The sequence below is a fragment of the Rhea americana genome, unplaced genomic scaffold (genome assembly GCF_003343005.1).
Source record: "Rhea americana isolate MKP2758 unplaced genomic scaffold, rheAme1 scaffold_50, whole genome shotgun sequence".
In the NCBI taxonomy this organism is placed as follows: Eukaryota; Metazoa; Chordata; class Aves; order Rheiformes; family Rheidae; genus Rhea; species Rhea americana.
In genome coordinates, this window is record NW_028186646.1 from 4,133,443 (window position 1) to 4,147,994 (window position 14,552).

At 37.8% G+C, this 14,552-nt stretch overlaps 1 protein-coding gene across 1 annotated transcript in view; it reads left to right on the plus strand.

The window, feature by feature from the left end:
* PTPRN2 (protein tyrosine phosphatase receptor type N2) overlaps positions 1 to 14,552 on the plus strand; it is a 592,277-nt gene that overhangs the window by 190,719 nt on the left and 387,006 nt on the right. The window contains exon 9 of the mRNA XM_085317725.1: positions 650 to 1,029. Coding sequence (XP_085173851.1) covers positions 650 to 1,029 — 380 coding nt within the window. The remainder of the gene's footprint in view (positions 1 to 649; positions 1,030 to 14,552) is intronic.

The following is a 14,552-nucleotide window of genomic DNA, read 5'->3' on the forward strand; positions in this document are numbered from 1 at the left end:
GGCATACATTTTGATTTTTGCTCATTTGCTCATCATTTCAATTTATTAGATTAATTGTATGATCATAATTTTAACTTTGATCACTCACAATTTTTCACAACTATTTCTAGAGCTGAACAAGTGAAATACAATTTGTCACCTAAGATCCTTTCCTATGTTATGACTTAAAATATCCAAAGCAGGCATGCATGTATTTCCTGTCCCAACTCCTAGGCATATTGATTTATATCATTTCTCCTTTTCATAAAATTATTTGGTAACAAAGTTTTATTCACATCGATACTCATACACACACACACACAAAAACCCACTGTGAAAATGTTACCAGCATTTTCTTCTAGGTGTGTCTGAGAACTTTGAAGAGAGAGAAAAAGTTATCAAGATTTCTGTGATATTGAAAGAAGAATGTAACTGTTAACTATAGAATATGTTTACCCTTACTGTAACTTTTAATGTTTTTTTATTACTTCTGAATAAGCATTATGTTCTCATATAGTCTTGCAGCATATAGAAATTCCGAAATTGACCACACCACATTTGTATGAATAGACTCTTGCATTTCAGTAAGGGTTCAAAGAATTATATCTACGTTTTGTTCTTTAAAACATTTCTGTGTTTCATTTTACAAATACTATTTATTTTAATACAGGAGAACACTGCAAAACTAGTTAACTACTTGAATGAGAATGCATTACCTGAAAATATGCCTAAAGAAATTATACATGAAGAATCTACTAAGACAGAAACCAAGAAATCTGAAGATACTGACTCTCCCTCTTCTTCCTCAGAAGAAATAAATGCTGGTGTGGAAAACGTAAAAAGTGAGACTTTCTCAAGGGAACTGACAGATGCAAGGAACACTGAATTTGACTCTAAAGAGCCGAGTGAGACCCACTATTGGATTCAGAATGCTTTAATGAAGGATGAAAACCCCTATGAAGATCCTCAGAAAAAGATGGGACACAGCTTACAGCTTGAAGTGAAGTATTCCAAGGAGAAAGACTATGGCTATATTGTAACAGCGAAAGAGTAAGTATAGCAACCAATTTGAATAGCATTTTCAAATGGAGAGAAGATAAAGTGATTGTACTCAATGAAATATAAAAGAGGAAAATGCCACAGGCCTAATTTATAATACATCTGAAACTATTTGTAAATAGTTCAGTACTTTGATGAAACTATAAGAAAAGAGTGCTACTTAGAGCTGCCTTTTCTCCACTATGGAAGGTATTTAATTTGTAGACTTTTTGCTTAGACCTCACTCTATCTTCTCATGTTCCAGTGACCTTCCAATATGTCAGTAAGTGTGCTTATGGTTAGGATGTGGGCTTAAAATATTTGACTTGAAAGTAGCCTAAATATCAATGTCTGAGTCATTCTTTGAAAAAATGACACACAATAATAAAGCACAATATTTTCTCTGTGGTTTCATTTTGATCTGAAAATAACACAAATAGAAATCCAAACAGCACATATGCAGCTAGTCTGGAAAGAAAGACCTAATGATTTCAGGTCATGTCACTAATGAATTTGACATTTAATACCATACTTTCAAAAGGCAGCTTTTTCCCCCTAGTGATGCACAATTTATTAAAGGAAGATTTAGGAGTTTAGAATGTGGGCACTATTACTTCCCTCTCTGTCCTTCCCTCCTCCCCACACCTCTGTGAAAACAATGTTATATTTGATTAATGATCCCTGCTTATTTTCCCTGAGAAATTAGGAAATTCTAGGATGAGCTTACAAATCTGTACTGTGGCTCTGTTGCTTTAAAACGCATGCGGCTGGGCACCAGAGAGGACAGCTTTCTGTTTGCCATCTTCCATGGGCATCTTGAGAAAGATGGGATCAAGAAGAATAGGTGACATTTGTGAGGGAGAGATTTTAAATAGTGCATGGAGGGCTAGGCAAAGGGAGTGAAAGTGGAGGCTTTGCAGCCTGCAAACATCAGAGAAAGACAGAAGCAGATACAGATAAGAGACTTCTCAAAAAGCAGGGAACAGATAAACAGCCTCTCCTCAGAGATAGTAGAAAGGAAAACATTTCACAGACTTGTTACCTTGCAGAAACTTTTGCAAATAAGTTATTTAGTTAGTGGAATTAGAGAATTCTGGAAGAAAGGACTCACCTTGAAAGGACATAGTGGAAACAGATTTATGTTAAGAATCCTTGCATTGCTGTCTTGTCTTGTTCTCAAATTTTTGTTGTTCTAGCAGAAATATTTCTACTTTACCTTCTAAAGAAATCCAGCTCTAGAGTTTAGAAAAGATTTTGGGGAGTTTTGGGGTTCTTACCTTACAGAGTCCCAGCAGCTTTGGGGTCCTCTCACACTCATGTTACCTTGTTTCTGTGTCTACAGCCATTATTGTTATTTAATCTTCAAGTACTTCAGATTTAGTTAGCTAGTTTTAAGTTTGTTTTGCAATCACACTTTCCAGTTATTTTCCTCTAACTTGTTTTATTTTCATTGATTGGCTCCTACAGCAGACTTCACATTCTCAAGAACCTCTTCCTGGAGAAAGCTTGTCTAACAGATTATTCTCCCAGTCTTTTGTCTAGGTTGTATCTTGGTCCTTCAGTTAGTTCTCTCTTTGCTAATGGAGTGCTAAATAGTCACTAAGATTCAACAAACCAGTCTACCAGAAATTGATGAGAGAGCATAGCTTACCTGCTTCTCTTGGTTCACGCCTACAAACGCTATGTGAAACAGTAGAAGCTAGTTCTTCTCTCATGCCTTACAACACACATCAGTTTGGAAGGCACCTTTACACCCAACTGTACTCCATTCGAATCATGTCCCTTCCCCATCCTGATTTCTTTGTCCCCAAAAGTCTCCAAAAGCTTAGTGCTTTCACAGTTCTGCATAACAGGTGATGTTCTGACTTTCATTCTTCACAGCATTTAAATTATCCATCTGTTATCTCTTCTCCTTCCTACCTAGCTCCCAACCGATGTGTTTTCCCCAGCTTATATCTTTTATCATATAGTGAAACTTTTTGAACAGGGTTGTGTGCCCAAAAGCTCTTAACCTTAGAGGACTCCATATACACTCTTATATAATTTATCATACATTTGTTCAGCTTCTTTACTATTTTTAGTTCAATAAAGATGAATGGTATATTTATTTTATACTAGATTATTACATTTTTAGTAACTTTCAGGCAAGGTGCTTTCAGGGGAACATTGGGATCCTGTTAAAAATGCTCAGAAGCAACATGAAAGTCTTTGTCATGAGTTCAGTGAAACTACTTTAAAAGTTCTGGATTCAAAAATATAAAGTTTATCAAAATAGCTTTTGTATTTAAATGTAACTGGCTTATTATGGAAAGTATGCATTATCCATAACTAGTCAGCTCAAATGATAGCTTGTTACTAACTTCTTAGAACTTTCTGAACTGTTAGGTCACTTTCTCCAAAGTCATCTTATAGAAAATGAGTATATGCTTTCAAGGTTTTTCCCAGTTCTTAATCTAGAATGATTTAATTATTGATGAGAACTAGCTGAATAAATTGAATGAGAGGAAAAAATCCTTTTGTAGCAGGATTGTATTGCACTCAATTCACAGCAAGCACGTTCTGATTCAGTGTTCTCAGTCAGTGACTTCTAATACTTCAGGGATTTGATTTTCTTTAAAACTCCTGCTGCCAAAATCTTAAGCTGTTATCATTAGTTATTCTTTTCATGATATTAACTGAAAAGTAAGAAGAAATAATAAAATTAAAATTTTGAAGTTAACATTTTTAAATATTCTGGACTTTTATAATAAAACAAAATATGCCAAAATATGCAGGAAGTTCTGCATGCTAAAAGTGGACTTGTTCACTCTGCATGAGTACTGAAATATTTTCTGCAGCATCTGAGGGATTTATTACTTATTCCTATTTCCCATAACTATTTGCTTAATACATAAATTGGCCTGAGAGGGCAATTGGATCAGTCTACCTGTGAGTTTTAGCAAGGACTTGTTCGTGCAATTATACTTATTCTTGGGGGAGAGAGGGTAGAGAACAGGATAATATTTGTTAACTTTTACAAATTTGTTAACTTGTAGTTTGTTAAGAAGGGCAATTTTAGTGTCCATTTAATGAACATTTCTCCATTACACTTCCAGTAAGTTTTCATACTGTAAATCTTACTTGCTGTTTGCAGTAAGTAAATAGTCATAATAAATGGCTTTGCTACACATTTATGTTACACATTTGTTTATACACAGTGAAGTAAGGGGGTTAGAACTACTCCTAGAAAGATCTTTACATCTCTCTAAAATCATATCTGCTTCAGAAGTGATGGTAGTCTATATAAGTGCTCAGGAAATGGATGTCACAAGTGATCTTTGATACTTTATATCTAGATTTTTAATTTTTTAAAAGTTCTCTATTTTAGATACAGAAAAAGTTGAAGCTAAAGGTAGGCATGAAAACCATCTTTCTAATATGAGTTTCAGGCAGATTCACGTATGAAATATCATTCTTGGAGAAATTAGCACATTTAAGATTACAAAAGGTTACTATTCAGGGTTCCTTTTTTTTTTTTTTTTTTAATTCAGTCATAGTTTATCCACATTAAATGAAATGCTCAAATGAAACTTTAGTGGTACTTACTGGCCAAGATTTTTTGGAGCAGTGGAGCTTCATTTTTTTAGCTGAAACTGTGGTCTTTTGGAGAGAAAGGGAAATAGTCCAACATATTTGTACACTGGGGATAATAGCAAGAGTTTTTTTCACCTTCTGATCTGAAAATAGAACTGAAAAGATTATACTCAGTGGTATAGTTGACAGATGTCAGAGGTGATCCATTTGCTATTAGATTCTCAGGCTACCATGGCTTTGCAAGTGTGACCCAAGGAGATATAAAGATTGCTTCGGTGAACTCCTAAGATGCCAGCTTTTAATTGTGCCACAAAGCAAAGATAAACATTTCCATGTAATACTTGAAGAAAAGATTTGCACTAGTTTAAAGACTTGTCAAAATGGCAGTCTGATTGTCAATAGTAAGAACAATAGGTCACTCCTGCTGTGTTTGTCTAGTGACCTTTCAGATGGTTGGAGCACTGCAATCCATACCAATCCATAATATCCATCAGCACTAATCTTAGGAATGAATTGACAGTTTCAGTGTAGAAAATTGTCGAGCAAATCCTCCATGGTGCTGCTTCAGCATTTTATTATGCTGAGAAACCAATCAAATTGGGTGATTTACTTTGTTCACTCTTACCTCCTTCAAAAACTTGGAATTCTGTAGAAGTTGTATGTGTGAGAGAGGTTTGTTTCTCCCTCAGTGTATCTGTTTCGTAACTGTTTCTGCTAATTTTAACTCTGAAATTCTAAAGTGATCTTACAAGACAAATTATTTACAGGATGTTACTTTCAGCTATATGCCACTTAGTGCCATAGTTACAAAACACTTCCCATTGTAGTGAGAATACATCCATGGGAGACCTCAAATTAGAGAAGTCTTGGCCTGTTTTTGGACCAAAGAACTCTTATTTTCTGAATTTCCAGTTCTTGTCTTCAAGTATAATAAACTTACTAGTTGGAAAAAAATGTCAGTCTAGGGCTTGTGTTGGCGTGTGCTTTCACATAATGAAAATGCTCATTTGTCTGGGAGAACATATTCTAAGTTAAGGGCTGAAATCATAGTCAAAACGTTTAAACAGTGTTTAGGCTCCTGAGGTCACCCAAAGCCTGATTATTCAGAGCATGCAGTTCCTATTACCTCCAGAAAAACTGAATGCAAGCTGCTGAATGCTTAGCAGTTTACATAATCAAGCTGGTGTGCAACTTCTTAAATATGGGGCTAAGTAGCTAGATCTAACTACACTTAGAAAAATCCTAATCTGAGAATGCAAAGTTCATCTTTTCGCACTGATGAACATTCATTATGCTTTGGGCTTCAGAACTAAGGCATGCTTTTCCAAAACCATCCCTGGACACTCAAACCAGAGGAACCTGACCTGCTTTGTGATTTATCAGGATATATGTGCTTTAAGTTTTTCATTTTAATGTGAGATCACAGGCAGTTCATGGTAGCTCTGTTGGCTTGTGAGCCAACTTCTGGCATTGTTGTATTAGTCAAATTCTGGATATTTAATGTTTAGTCATATGTTAACTCTCAATTCCAGGCTGTCTATGTAAAATCATGTAGGTTGTGCATCTGTTCACAACATTTTAATTTAATTGGATCATACAATCATACATGCATTTCAGTGCTTTTAATTTGAGGTAGCTGGTATTCTCTCAGTTATTCTGGAAAAGCTGAAAATGGATCTTATGTTCACAGTATCAAATCACTATGAAAGGATTAGTCTGATCCACTTAACATATGAAGGGTTAGGTTAATGCTAAATGCTTGATACTATTTGTACACCTTTACAAAGGTGATAAATAATACTTACTACTGTGCATATAATGACTACTTCTGCAGGAGAGTCTGGTTAGGACCCTAAAGCAGAGTCAAACTGTACTTTCTGCTTACTCCCCAAGTTTTCTGTTGGTAAGTTGTTAAAAAATTTATTTTCGTGATCTTAATTATTCCTTACCTTTTCCAGGCTAAAATATTTAGGATATTTTAACTGCATTTAAAAAAATGAAATCTAAAATAAATAGGAGAAAATGAGTCACAATATATATACAGTGACGAAACAGGGCAGATAGGTTTTACTGTTTCTTGTTACTGGAAGGTCATGATGTTTCTTAGAAGCTGAGTTTTTGCATAGTGCTTTTCAGCTCTCTTTTAGGCAAAAATAACAAAATGTTCTTGTTCTTTAATAAACATATACAAAGAGAAACACTGATCTGACCTTCTCTACATACCTCAATGTCCTCTTTCAAATTGTTATTCCACATGCAAGCATATTCTATCAAGGGGAAAAGGTCTTTGTGTTTTCTTCGCTTAACTTCTACAACTAGCTTTAAAAACAAGAAGAAATTTTTAACATACATAAAACAGAAATGCTCTTGCTACTACTCTTAAAACTCTGTTAAAATCAGCAAGGGACAAGACTGCTCAAAGAAGCAAAAACTTTTAAAAGAAATGAAATTTTATCATTCACTTTATCACTTTCACTAGCAGAGTCTGCCCTTGTATAAATAAGTTCCATAAAGGTCCATCATTGATTTTAAGGCCGAAAGTTTTGCTTCTGATTTCTGTAGCTTGACTCCTATATAAATAACACAGATGGAAAATACTTGCTTACTATTGTATGCAGTAGAAGTAATTCCATCATTCTGTCTCAACACTATGACTGGTGGATAAAAGTGAATTTAGAACCTTCCTTGATTAACTGTTCACATGCAATTAGTCATACTTCCTAGTGTTTTCTAGTGTCTTCTAGATATAGAATTTCCCTTTTTCCCCTTTGTTTAGTTCTTCAGCATCCTTGTGATAGTTAGGAAGTGATGATGATCAAACACGCCACATTCAATTCAATGCAGTATACCTCCTTTTAATGCAATGTTTTACCTTAATTCTGATCTTGTATATTCCCATAGGAAAATAGTACTTCATGCATGAGAAAATATCATAAAAATGGTTACTGTAGCTTTTCCATAGAAAGCAAGAAATACTGTATATAGTTTTTAATAGGAGAGTTCACTTTTGAATGTTTGGAATTTTTGCTTATCTGTGGTATATGCAGAGATAATTTAAGTAAGTTGCCTTTAAATTTGTGCTTCCAAAATCTGATGAAATAAATATATTAAATTATATTTATATATTAAATATATAAATAAATGAATAAATTGGAACATAGTTCCAATATAAATATATTGTATTGGAACATAGTTTTCATCTGCTGATGTAGAACACTTTACAGGAGAAGAGTCCTTCCAGGGCTCATCTTTCCCTCCTCCTAGGGCTTTACTTTCCTGGATGTTTTCCTGTGCCTGCTGCTGGGAAAAGCTATGTATTTTCACTTCTAGAGAGGATTCAGAGCAAAATTTTGAATGGATGCAGCTGGTGGCCAGATGGTCTGTGACACTGAACAACAGAAACAGCAAGAAATCACTTTTGCCATTTGAATAAAAAGCAATGGTGTGGTTGTAAGAGTGTCTCTGGAGCTGCCAGTAGTGCCACAATGATTAACTCACTTTAGTATCTCTCTGCTTAGCTGAATACATAAAGCTTCTGGCCAGGTTTACCAGAACAGACATTCCCAACTCCCTTTTTCTCTCCTTCCATGCCCCCTCTTCCTTACAGTGTTTCTCAACTGTGTCTCACACTCACAGCAAGTGCCAGTACACCCAAGTACGTTCTGGGTTGCTCTGCTGTCTCCAGTGTGACACAAGAGAAACCTGCCTTACTGGTTCGCTCAACACTTGCTTTCCCTTTGCAGTGTGCAGCAGGCCTCACTTTATCACACAGACTGGGTGAGACACTGCACGTGCAGTGCGTCCAAGACACTGCTTGTGCACAGTAGCCAAATATGCCAACTGTACAGTGAAGTAGAAGGACGACAAGGGCTGTAAAAGGCTACAGACCTTTAATTGCTGGTGCTATACATTATGTATTTCCAAACTACGGTTTGTGACTAGATAAACTCTGTTTTTATAAAGTGGTAACCACTAAAACACCAAAATATTGCGATGTCTCACAATAACATACAGTCAGTATTTCTAGTATGTTACAGCGTTCTTCTTGCAATTACCATGTAGTTCAATATAAAAGTGTGATGAATTTTAAGCCTTTGAAATGAATGAGGAGAAAGCCAAAGATCAGGATTCCTGGGAATGCAGCAAACTGAATCATAATGTATTCCACTACCTACCAGTACTTTTTCATCAGTGCTATTCTGTCCAATCCTGGAAGGCTCAGCTACAAAAATAAAATAATTTAATTCTCATATCTGATACATTTTTGTAATTTCTTAACTTAGATAATATGTGTTTAATGTAAAAACCTGACTACTCAGATCTAGAACAAAGTCTTTTTTGTTTCACTGTAAATCATTCTTACTTCACACAAAAGATAGTTTCCTAAGTAGAAAATCAATAAGGACTAATTCAGAAACAGAGAATAGTTCAGAACACAGAAAATGTTTCAGTTCTTCAAATAGACATTCTGGCTTTCCACTAGCATTTGTTAGAAGAAGTCACAAGCTTTAAACTAGATATATCTGCTATAGAAATGAATTCAGAATCAATTTCTTAATAGTAGGGAGAATGACTTTTAGAAAAAAGCCATTTGTACAATTTTCAAAGTTTTGGTCTCTTACAAAATTTTTTTCCTTTGAATACTTGCCAGATATTCTTTGTCATTTATTATTTATGCCATCTGTATTATAAATTGGTCTGGACTTCAAGCTGTCTTGAAAGAAGAGGTTTAAATTTCTCTTGTGTTTGTGATATGTAAGAAGGGACAGTATGGAAAATGTGTATCATCAGTTACCATCATTGATTTTAATTACTTGCATGTTAAAGAGTAATTTGAACAATTTTGCATTTTCAAGATCACTGATTAGAGATGCAGGGTTCGTAACAAGTGGACTCCTCTGCTGTTTCTAACATTCAGCTTAAAATGTAGCATGGAATACGTTGATGGGGTCCATTTCAATCTCAGAAAGGAGAATGCCAGAATTATGGCATATATTATTTCCATCATTTCCATGTTTCTGCTAGTGACACAATGTCTGCGTGAATTTGTTACCTTTAACACAGCTGGATGTAGTGGGTGTTTGAAATAAATACAAGTACAGGCTGGCACAGTGTCACGCTTCCATTCACTCTAGGGAGCTGATCTTTCTTGACTTCTCTATCATGCTCCTGTTTCTATGATGCAGTTATCTCCTCTGACCTTAATAGCCTGACCACTGCCATTGATTTTTACAGTGTGTCATGTATGTTACAAATTGGTCTGGACTTGAATCTGTCTGAATTAAGAGGTTTAAATTCACACTTACTGGTGTTGGGAAAAAAGGAGAAAAAATATGGTAAGTGGGAATTTGCTAAGCTGTCAAAACAGAAGTAAGCTCAAGAATGTTTTACTGGTAATAAAGCCTATGAAGAAGTATAGAAAAACCAAACTGCAGCCTGGTGCAATAAAATTGCAGAGTCTTTAAAATTATTATCATAATGATGTGGTGATGTCAGACAGCTCTCAAGCAATTCAGTGAGTAGCTCTGTGCTTCAGAGTTTCTTGGTTGCTTTCATGAACCTGAATAAATGTGAACCATTTACCAAATTTATTGTTATTTATCTAAATATAAAGCAAAAACTGCATTCAAACCAATAAAATCCTTTTATCAGCGCCAACTGAAACACATTCTTGCTCTCTTTATTGCAGACAAGTGCTTCAAGATATATGCAACAACACAGAAACATAGACAAAAGGCTCAAACTAAGACAGACAAGGCAGACTGCTGTAAAACTGAACCATCAGTGCCCAGGACTTTCATTATAGATTATCATACAAGTTACTCTTAGGAACATTTTCAAAGAAGAGAAATAAATACAATTTTGGTGTTAAAATATTTTTAACCTTGTAGGCTCAGACAGAATTTAATGGCAATGCTATCAATTTGACTGTTAAAATATTCTCAGTAGTCCTTGCTATACTGCTTACTTCTTCTGTGACCTTGACCACATCATTCTAATGTCTCAGTTTATTCTCCATTATGTGAAATAATCTGCAGCCTTCTTGTGATGAGAGATGCTGCTTGTGTCTAAAAACCGAAAACTAAGAGCTGAAGAAGGCATAAGGCAGGATTCAATTGCTTTAGACTGGTGGTTGCAAACCCAGTGAGAATGGAAGTCCTGCCAGTATGTGGCCATACGTTTTCCGCATCTCTTGGGCTGCCTCAGCTGAAAATATTCACTCCGTTCATGGCGTGGACACAGCTGCCACAATACGCAGTATAATGCCTCCTGCAGTAAACATGATGGTTTTCCTCTGGATTGCAAAGTGCATGATCCAGATTTTGGGGGCTAGTGGCTGAATCAGCTGTGTTGGTAAGTGACCGCCAACATAATGGAAGAATGATGGTAGTGAGCTAGCAACTGTCACCCAAGCCAGAAGGATATAGGAGTTATTAGGAAGAAGGGAGTGAAAAATCTCTTCAGGTGCCTCCTTAAAGCTGTATCTATTTACTGTGATTGTATCAACATTCCTTCCATAGTTCAGTTACTTTTGAGATTTGTACACAAGGAGAGGTTCAGATCCTTCTATTTCATACTTCAATAACTGAATTTCCCATTATGTGGCATGATAAAATATTTACCAGTCTTAGCAGACAAAATAAAGAAAAAAAGGAGTAAGCAAAAAATTCAACTGTGCCCTTAAAAAGAAAGTTTTCATAGTATTGTTTTCCACTTCTCTGAGCTGGAGAAGAGCTGTGAACAAAGACTCTGAGATGTTTGATGACCGCATTAATGGCAGTGCCAGGGACCTCCTCCTTGTCCCTGCAAGGCAGTCCTCTGCAGCAGAACTGGGCCTCCAGTGCTTCTCAGGAGAGAAGCACCTTCTAATGAGATACATCAGAGTCTCCTGGGAGAAAAGCTGCCACTGTAGCAAAACTGCAAGTGCTACCTATCCTCCAAATCAACAGGAGATAAATTGGGTGCTCTTCATACTGACTTTAAGGAGACTGAGTCACCGAGAAAGGGCTAGAGTGTCACTGCGGATTAGGAACTGGTTATGTGATAGCAGAGAAAGATTCGTCATGAACTGCTGCTTCTCAGCATGTACAGAGATTAGTGGTACCCCATGGGCAAATTGTCTCTGTTAGGAAGAACTATGGAGGATTTAGAAAAATTCCAGATGGATTTAAATACATTGAGGGATTAAGGAGCACAATGGTAGATGAAATTCAGCTTGAGCAAGTGTGACAGAATAATAGACATTAACAAAAATAGTTCTTTTTAGAAAAAAAAGGTATTCTTAAAACTCCTCTGAGTCCTAGTTCTGAGACTGTGGAAAATTTTTAAGAAAAGAAGATGAATCCTGCCTCTGGTCTGGTGGCACACCTATTCAGATTTGAAAATTTAAAAGAGAGCTTGCAAATCTTGGAGTAGGTGGCCCATTTCTCTGCCACGTATTTTTAAAACAAAAACAAGTTTGACATGTAACACTGATGTCAAGAATTCAGCAGGGAACTTTTTTAAAGGAGGGAGATTTTTATAAGTAATGAAGGTATTCACAACAACATTAACTACAGAATTAAACAATAACTACATTTATTTATTTCAGAAGAAATATGGCCTCTTGCTCCATGGTAAAATGCAAGAGGAACTGATTTCTCATCTCTGTCTGATCTTTGCATACGCTGTAGTGCTGTGGTTGTTCATGAAAACAGCTACCATCTTCCTGATCTAGAATCGCAAGGTTCATGTGTTTCATGAGGTTCATGTATGGAAAAAAATGGCACTGGTCTTGTGCAACTAGAATCAGACACTAAGCTCAAATCTGGTCTTGCATAAATTGGGCCATATGGCCTTGGTTTTTCTAGGGCAGAGTATGAGCTCTCTGCTACTTCTGAACTGGGTTTACAGCAACAGGCAATTGGTAGTACAACTTCTAAGTTGCACCTTTACGTTTCTCCTCAAGGAATTCGGGCCAGTGTTGAATACCGTAACAACAACTTTCTTTTAACATTTTGCTTCAGTCTCTTGTGGATGACTGTCTGTTGTAGCATTTTTGCAGGTCAGATTCTTCTTTATTTAGTCCTTACAGACCTGTATCTAAAAAAGACCACTTCTCTCACCCTCCTTAAGAACTCTTCCAGATATCTTGGACTTCACTTTAGTTCTTAGGTTTTATTTTGGGGTTCCCATGTATTTACTGCTGACTTAAGAAAATCAGGCTATTGCCTATGGCAATAGCATCCCTAAGGTAGTTTAAAGAAAAAAAAAAAAAAACCTACAGTTACGTTAGTGGCTGCTGCTGAGAACTGACTCAAGGGCTGGGTCTAGCACTTACTGCTGTGGATGTGTTCTCTACAGCAACTCTTCTCCTCACTTGTTCTTGATCTCAGCAGCAGGCACAGGAAATTGCTCTCTTGTCTTTACCGTTTTCTCTCCACTGCTTGTAGTAGGCAGAAGCACAGCGTGGCTGGTCCACAGCAGCCCCCTGCCTGTAGGATGGCAGTGTTCAACCCTGGGTTCAGTCTCTTGTGCTCCTCCTTGACAAGCACTGCACTAAGAGTGGCACACATACGGCAACAAGCCTGACGCTCTCCCATGAGTAAGAGTCTCGGAAAGAGCTGATACTGTCATCTTTTCTGCAGGCCTCCTCTACTGGAATTAACCCTTTACATTACCGTTGCAGGCAAAACAGTATCAGACTCAGAAAATTTAATTTAATTTAATTTGTTGCCAATTAACATAAACTTTAATTACTAATTTGGGTATTGAGAAACAAAGACATGAATAAGCTCTTAGGGAAACACCTTCCTTCCCCTTTCCTCAAGCTCAATTTCAGTCCAACACCTCTCCCCCTTCCCAGTCTCGCCTCCCCTTGTTTCCCTACCTTGCACTCCAAAACCTGTGACTGGTGGCAAATGAGGTGTCAAGACGTGGTCCTTTCCTTCTACTGCTCCTTTCCTTGTACTCTTTATTTCCACTGCTCCTTCCCTCTTACGTGCTTGCTGCGCCCTGTATGGGTCCTCCCCAGGCCACCTCAGGGGTGTCCTTGCTCTGGCATGGGTCCTCCATGGGATACGGTCTCTTAGAATCAGTAAGGTTGGAAGGGACCTCTGGAGATCATCTAGTTCAACCTCCCCACTCAGCAGGGTCACCTAGAGCATGTTAGACAGGGCTTCATCCAGGCGGGCCTTGAAGCTCTCCAGAGAAGGAGACTCCACAACCTCTCCGAGCAACCTGTTCCAGTGCTCCATCCTTCTCACAGTGAAGAAATTCCCCCTCACGTTCAGGTAGAACTTCCTGTGCTTCAATTTCTGTCCATTGCCTCTTGTCCTGTCACACAGGGCAACTGAGAACAGTTTGTCCCCGTCCCCTTGACTTGGGTGTCTGTGGGTCCCCCACAGCCTGCAGCCCCTTGGGGGGGTGTCCAAGTCCCAGCGCGGATCCCCCATGTGGCATGGTCCTTTCAGGGTGTCCCTGCCTCAGCTCGGGTACTCCACAGCGCAGTGTCTCCGAGGCATGTCCCTCCCCTCCCCCAGCACCAGGCACCTCCAGCCCTGTCCCAGCAATGTCCCCCTCTACCCGCCTCCTCTGTTTTGTTTCTCTGAATGCATTTCTTCACATTTCTCTTCACACATCTCCTCCTGCGCTTCACACCCCCAGCAGCTACAGGCCACCTTAACTGTGTTTCAGCAGCGGCTCCTCCTGACTGGCTGCAGGATGGGGCGGAGGGGGGAGCGGCCGTTAGGGAGTCGGCTGGAACCGGCCGGAACCGGCCGTGCCCGCCACAGGGCAGTGCCTGGCCTCCTCCAGTGCCCCGGCGCTACTGCAGTGACAGGCGTGTGTCCTGCAGTGACAGAGCCGGCTTCGGGACTTTTTCTTTTTTCTTTTTCTTTTTCTTTTTCTTTTTCTTTTTCTTTTTCTTTTTCTTTTTCTTTTTCTTTTTCTTTTTCTTTTTCTTTTTCTTTTTCTTTTTCTTT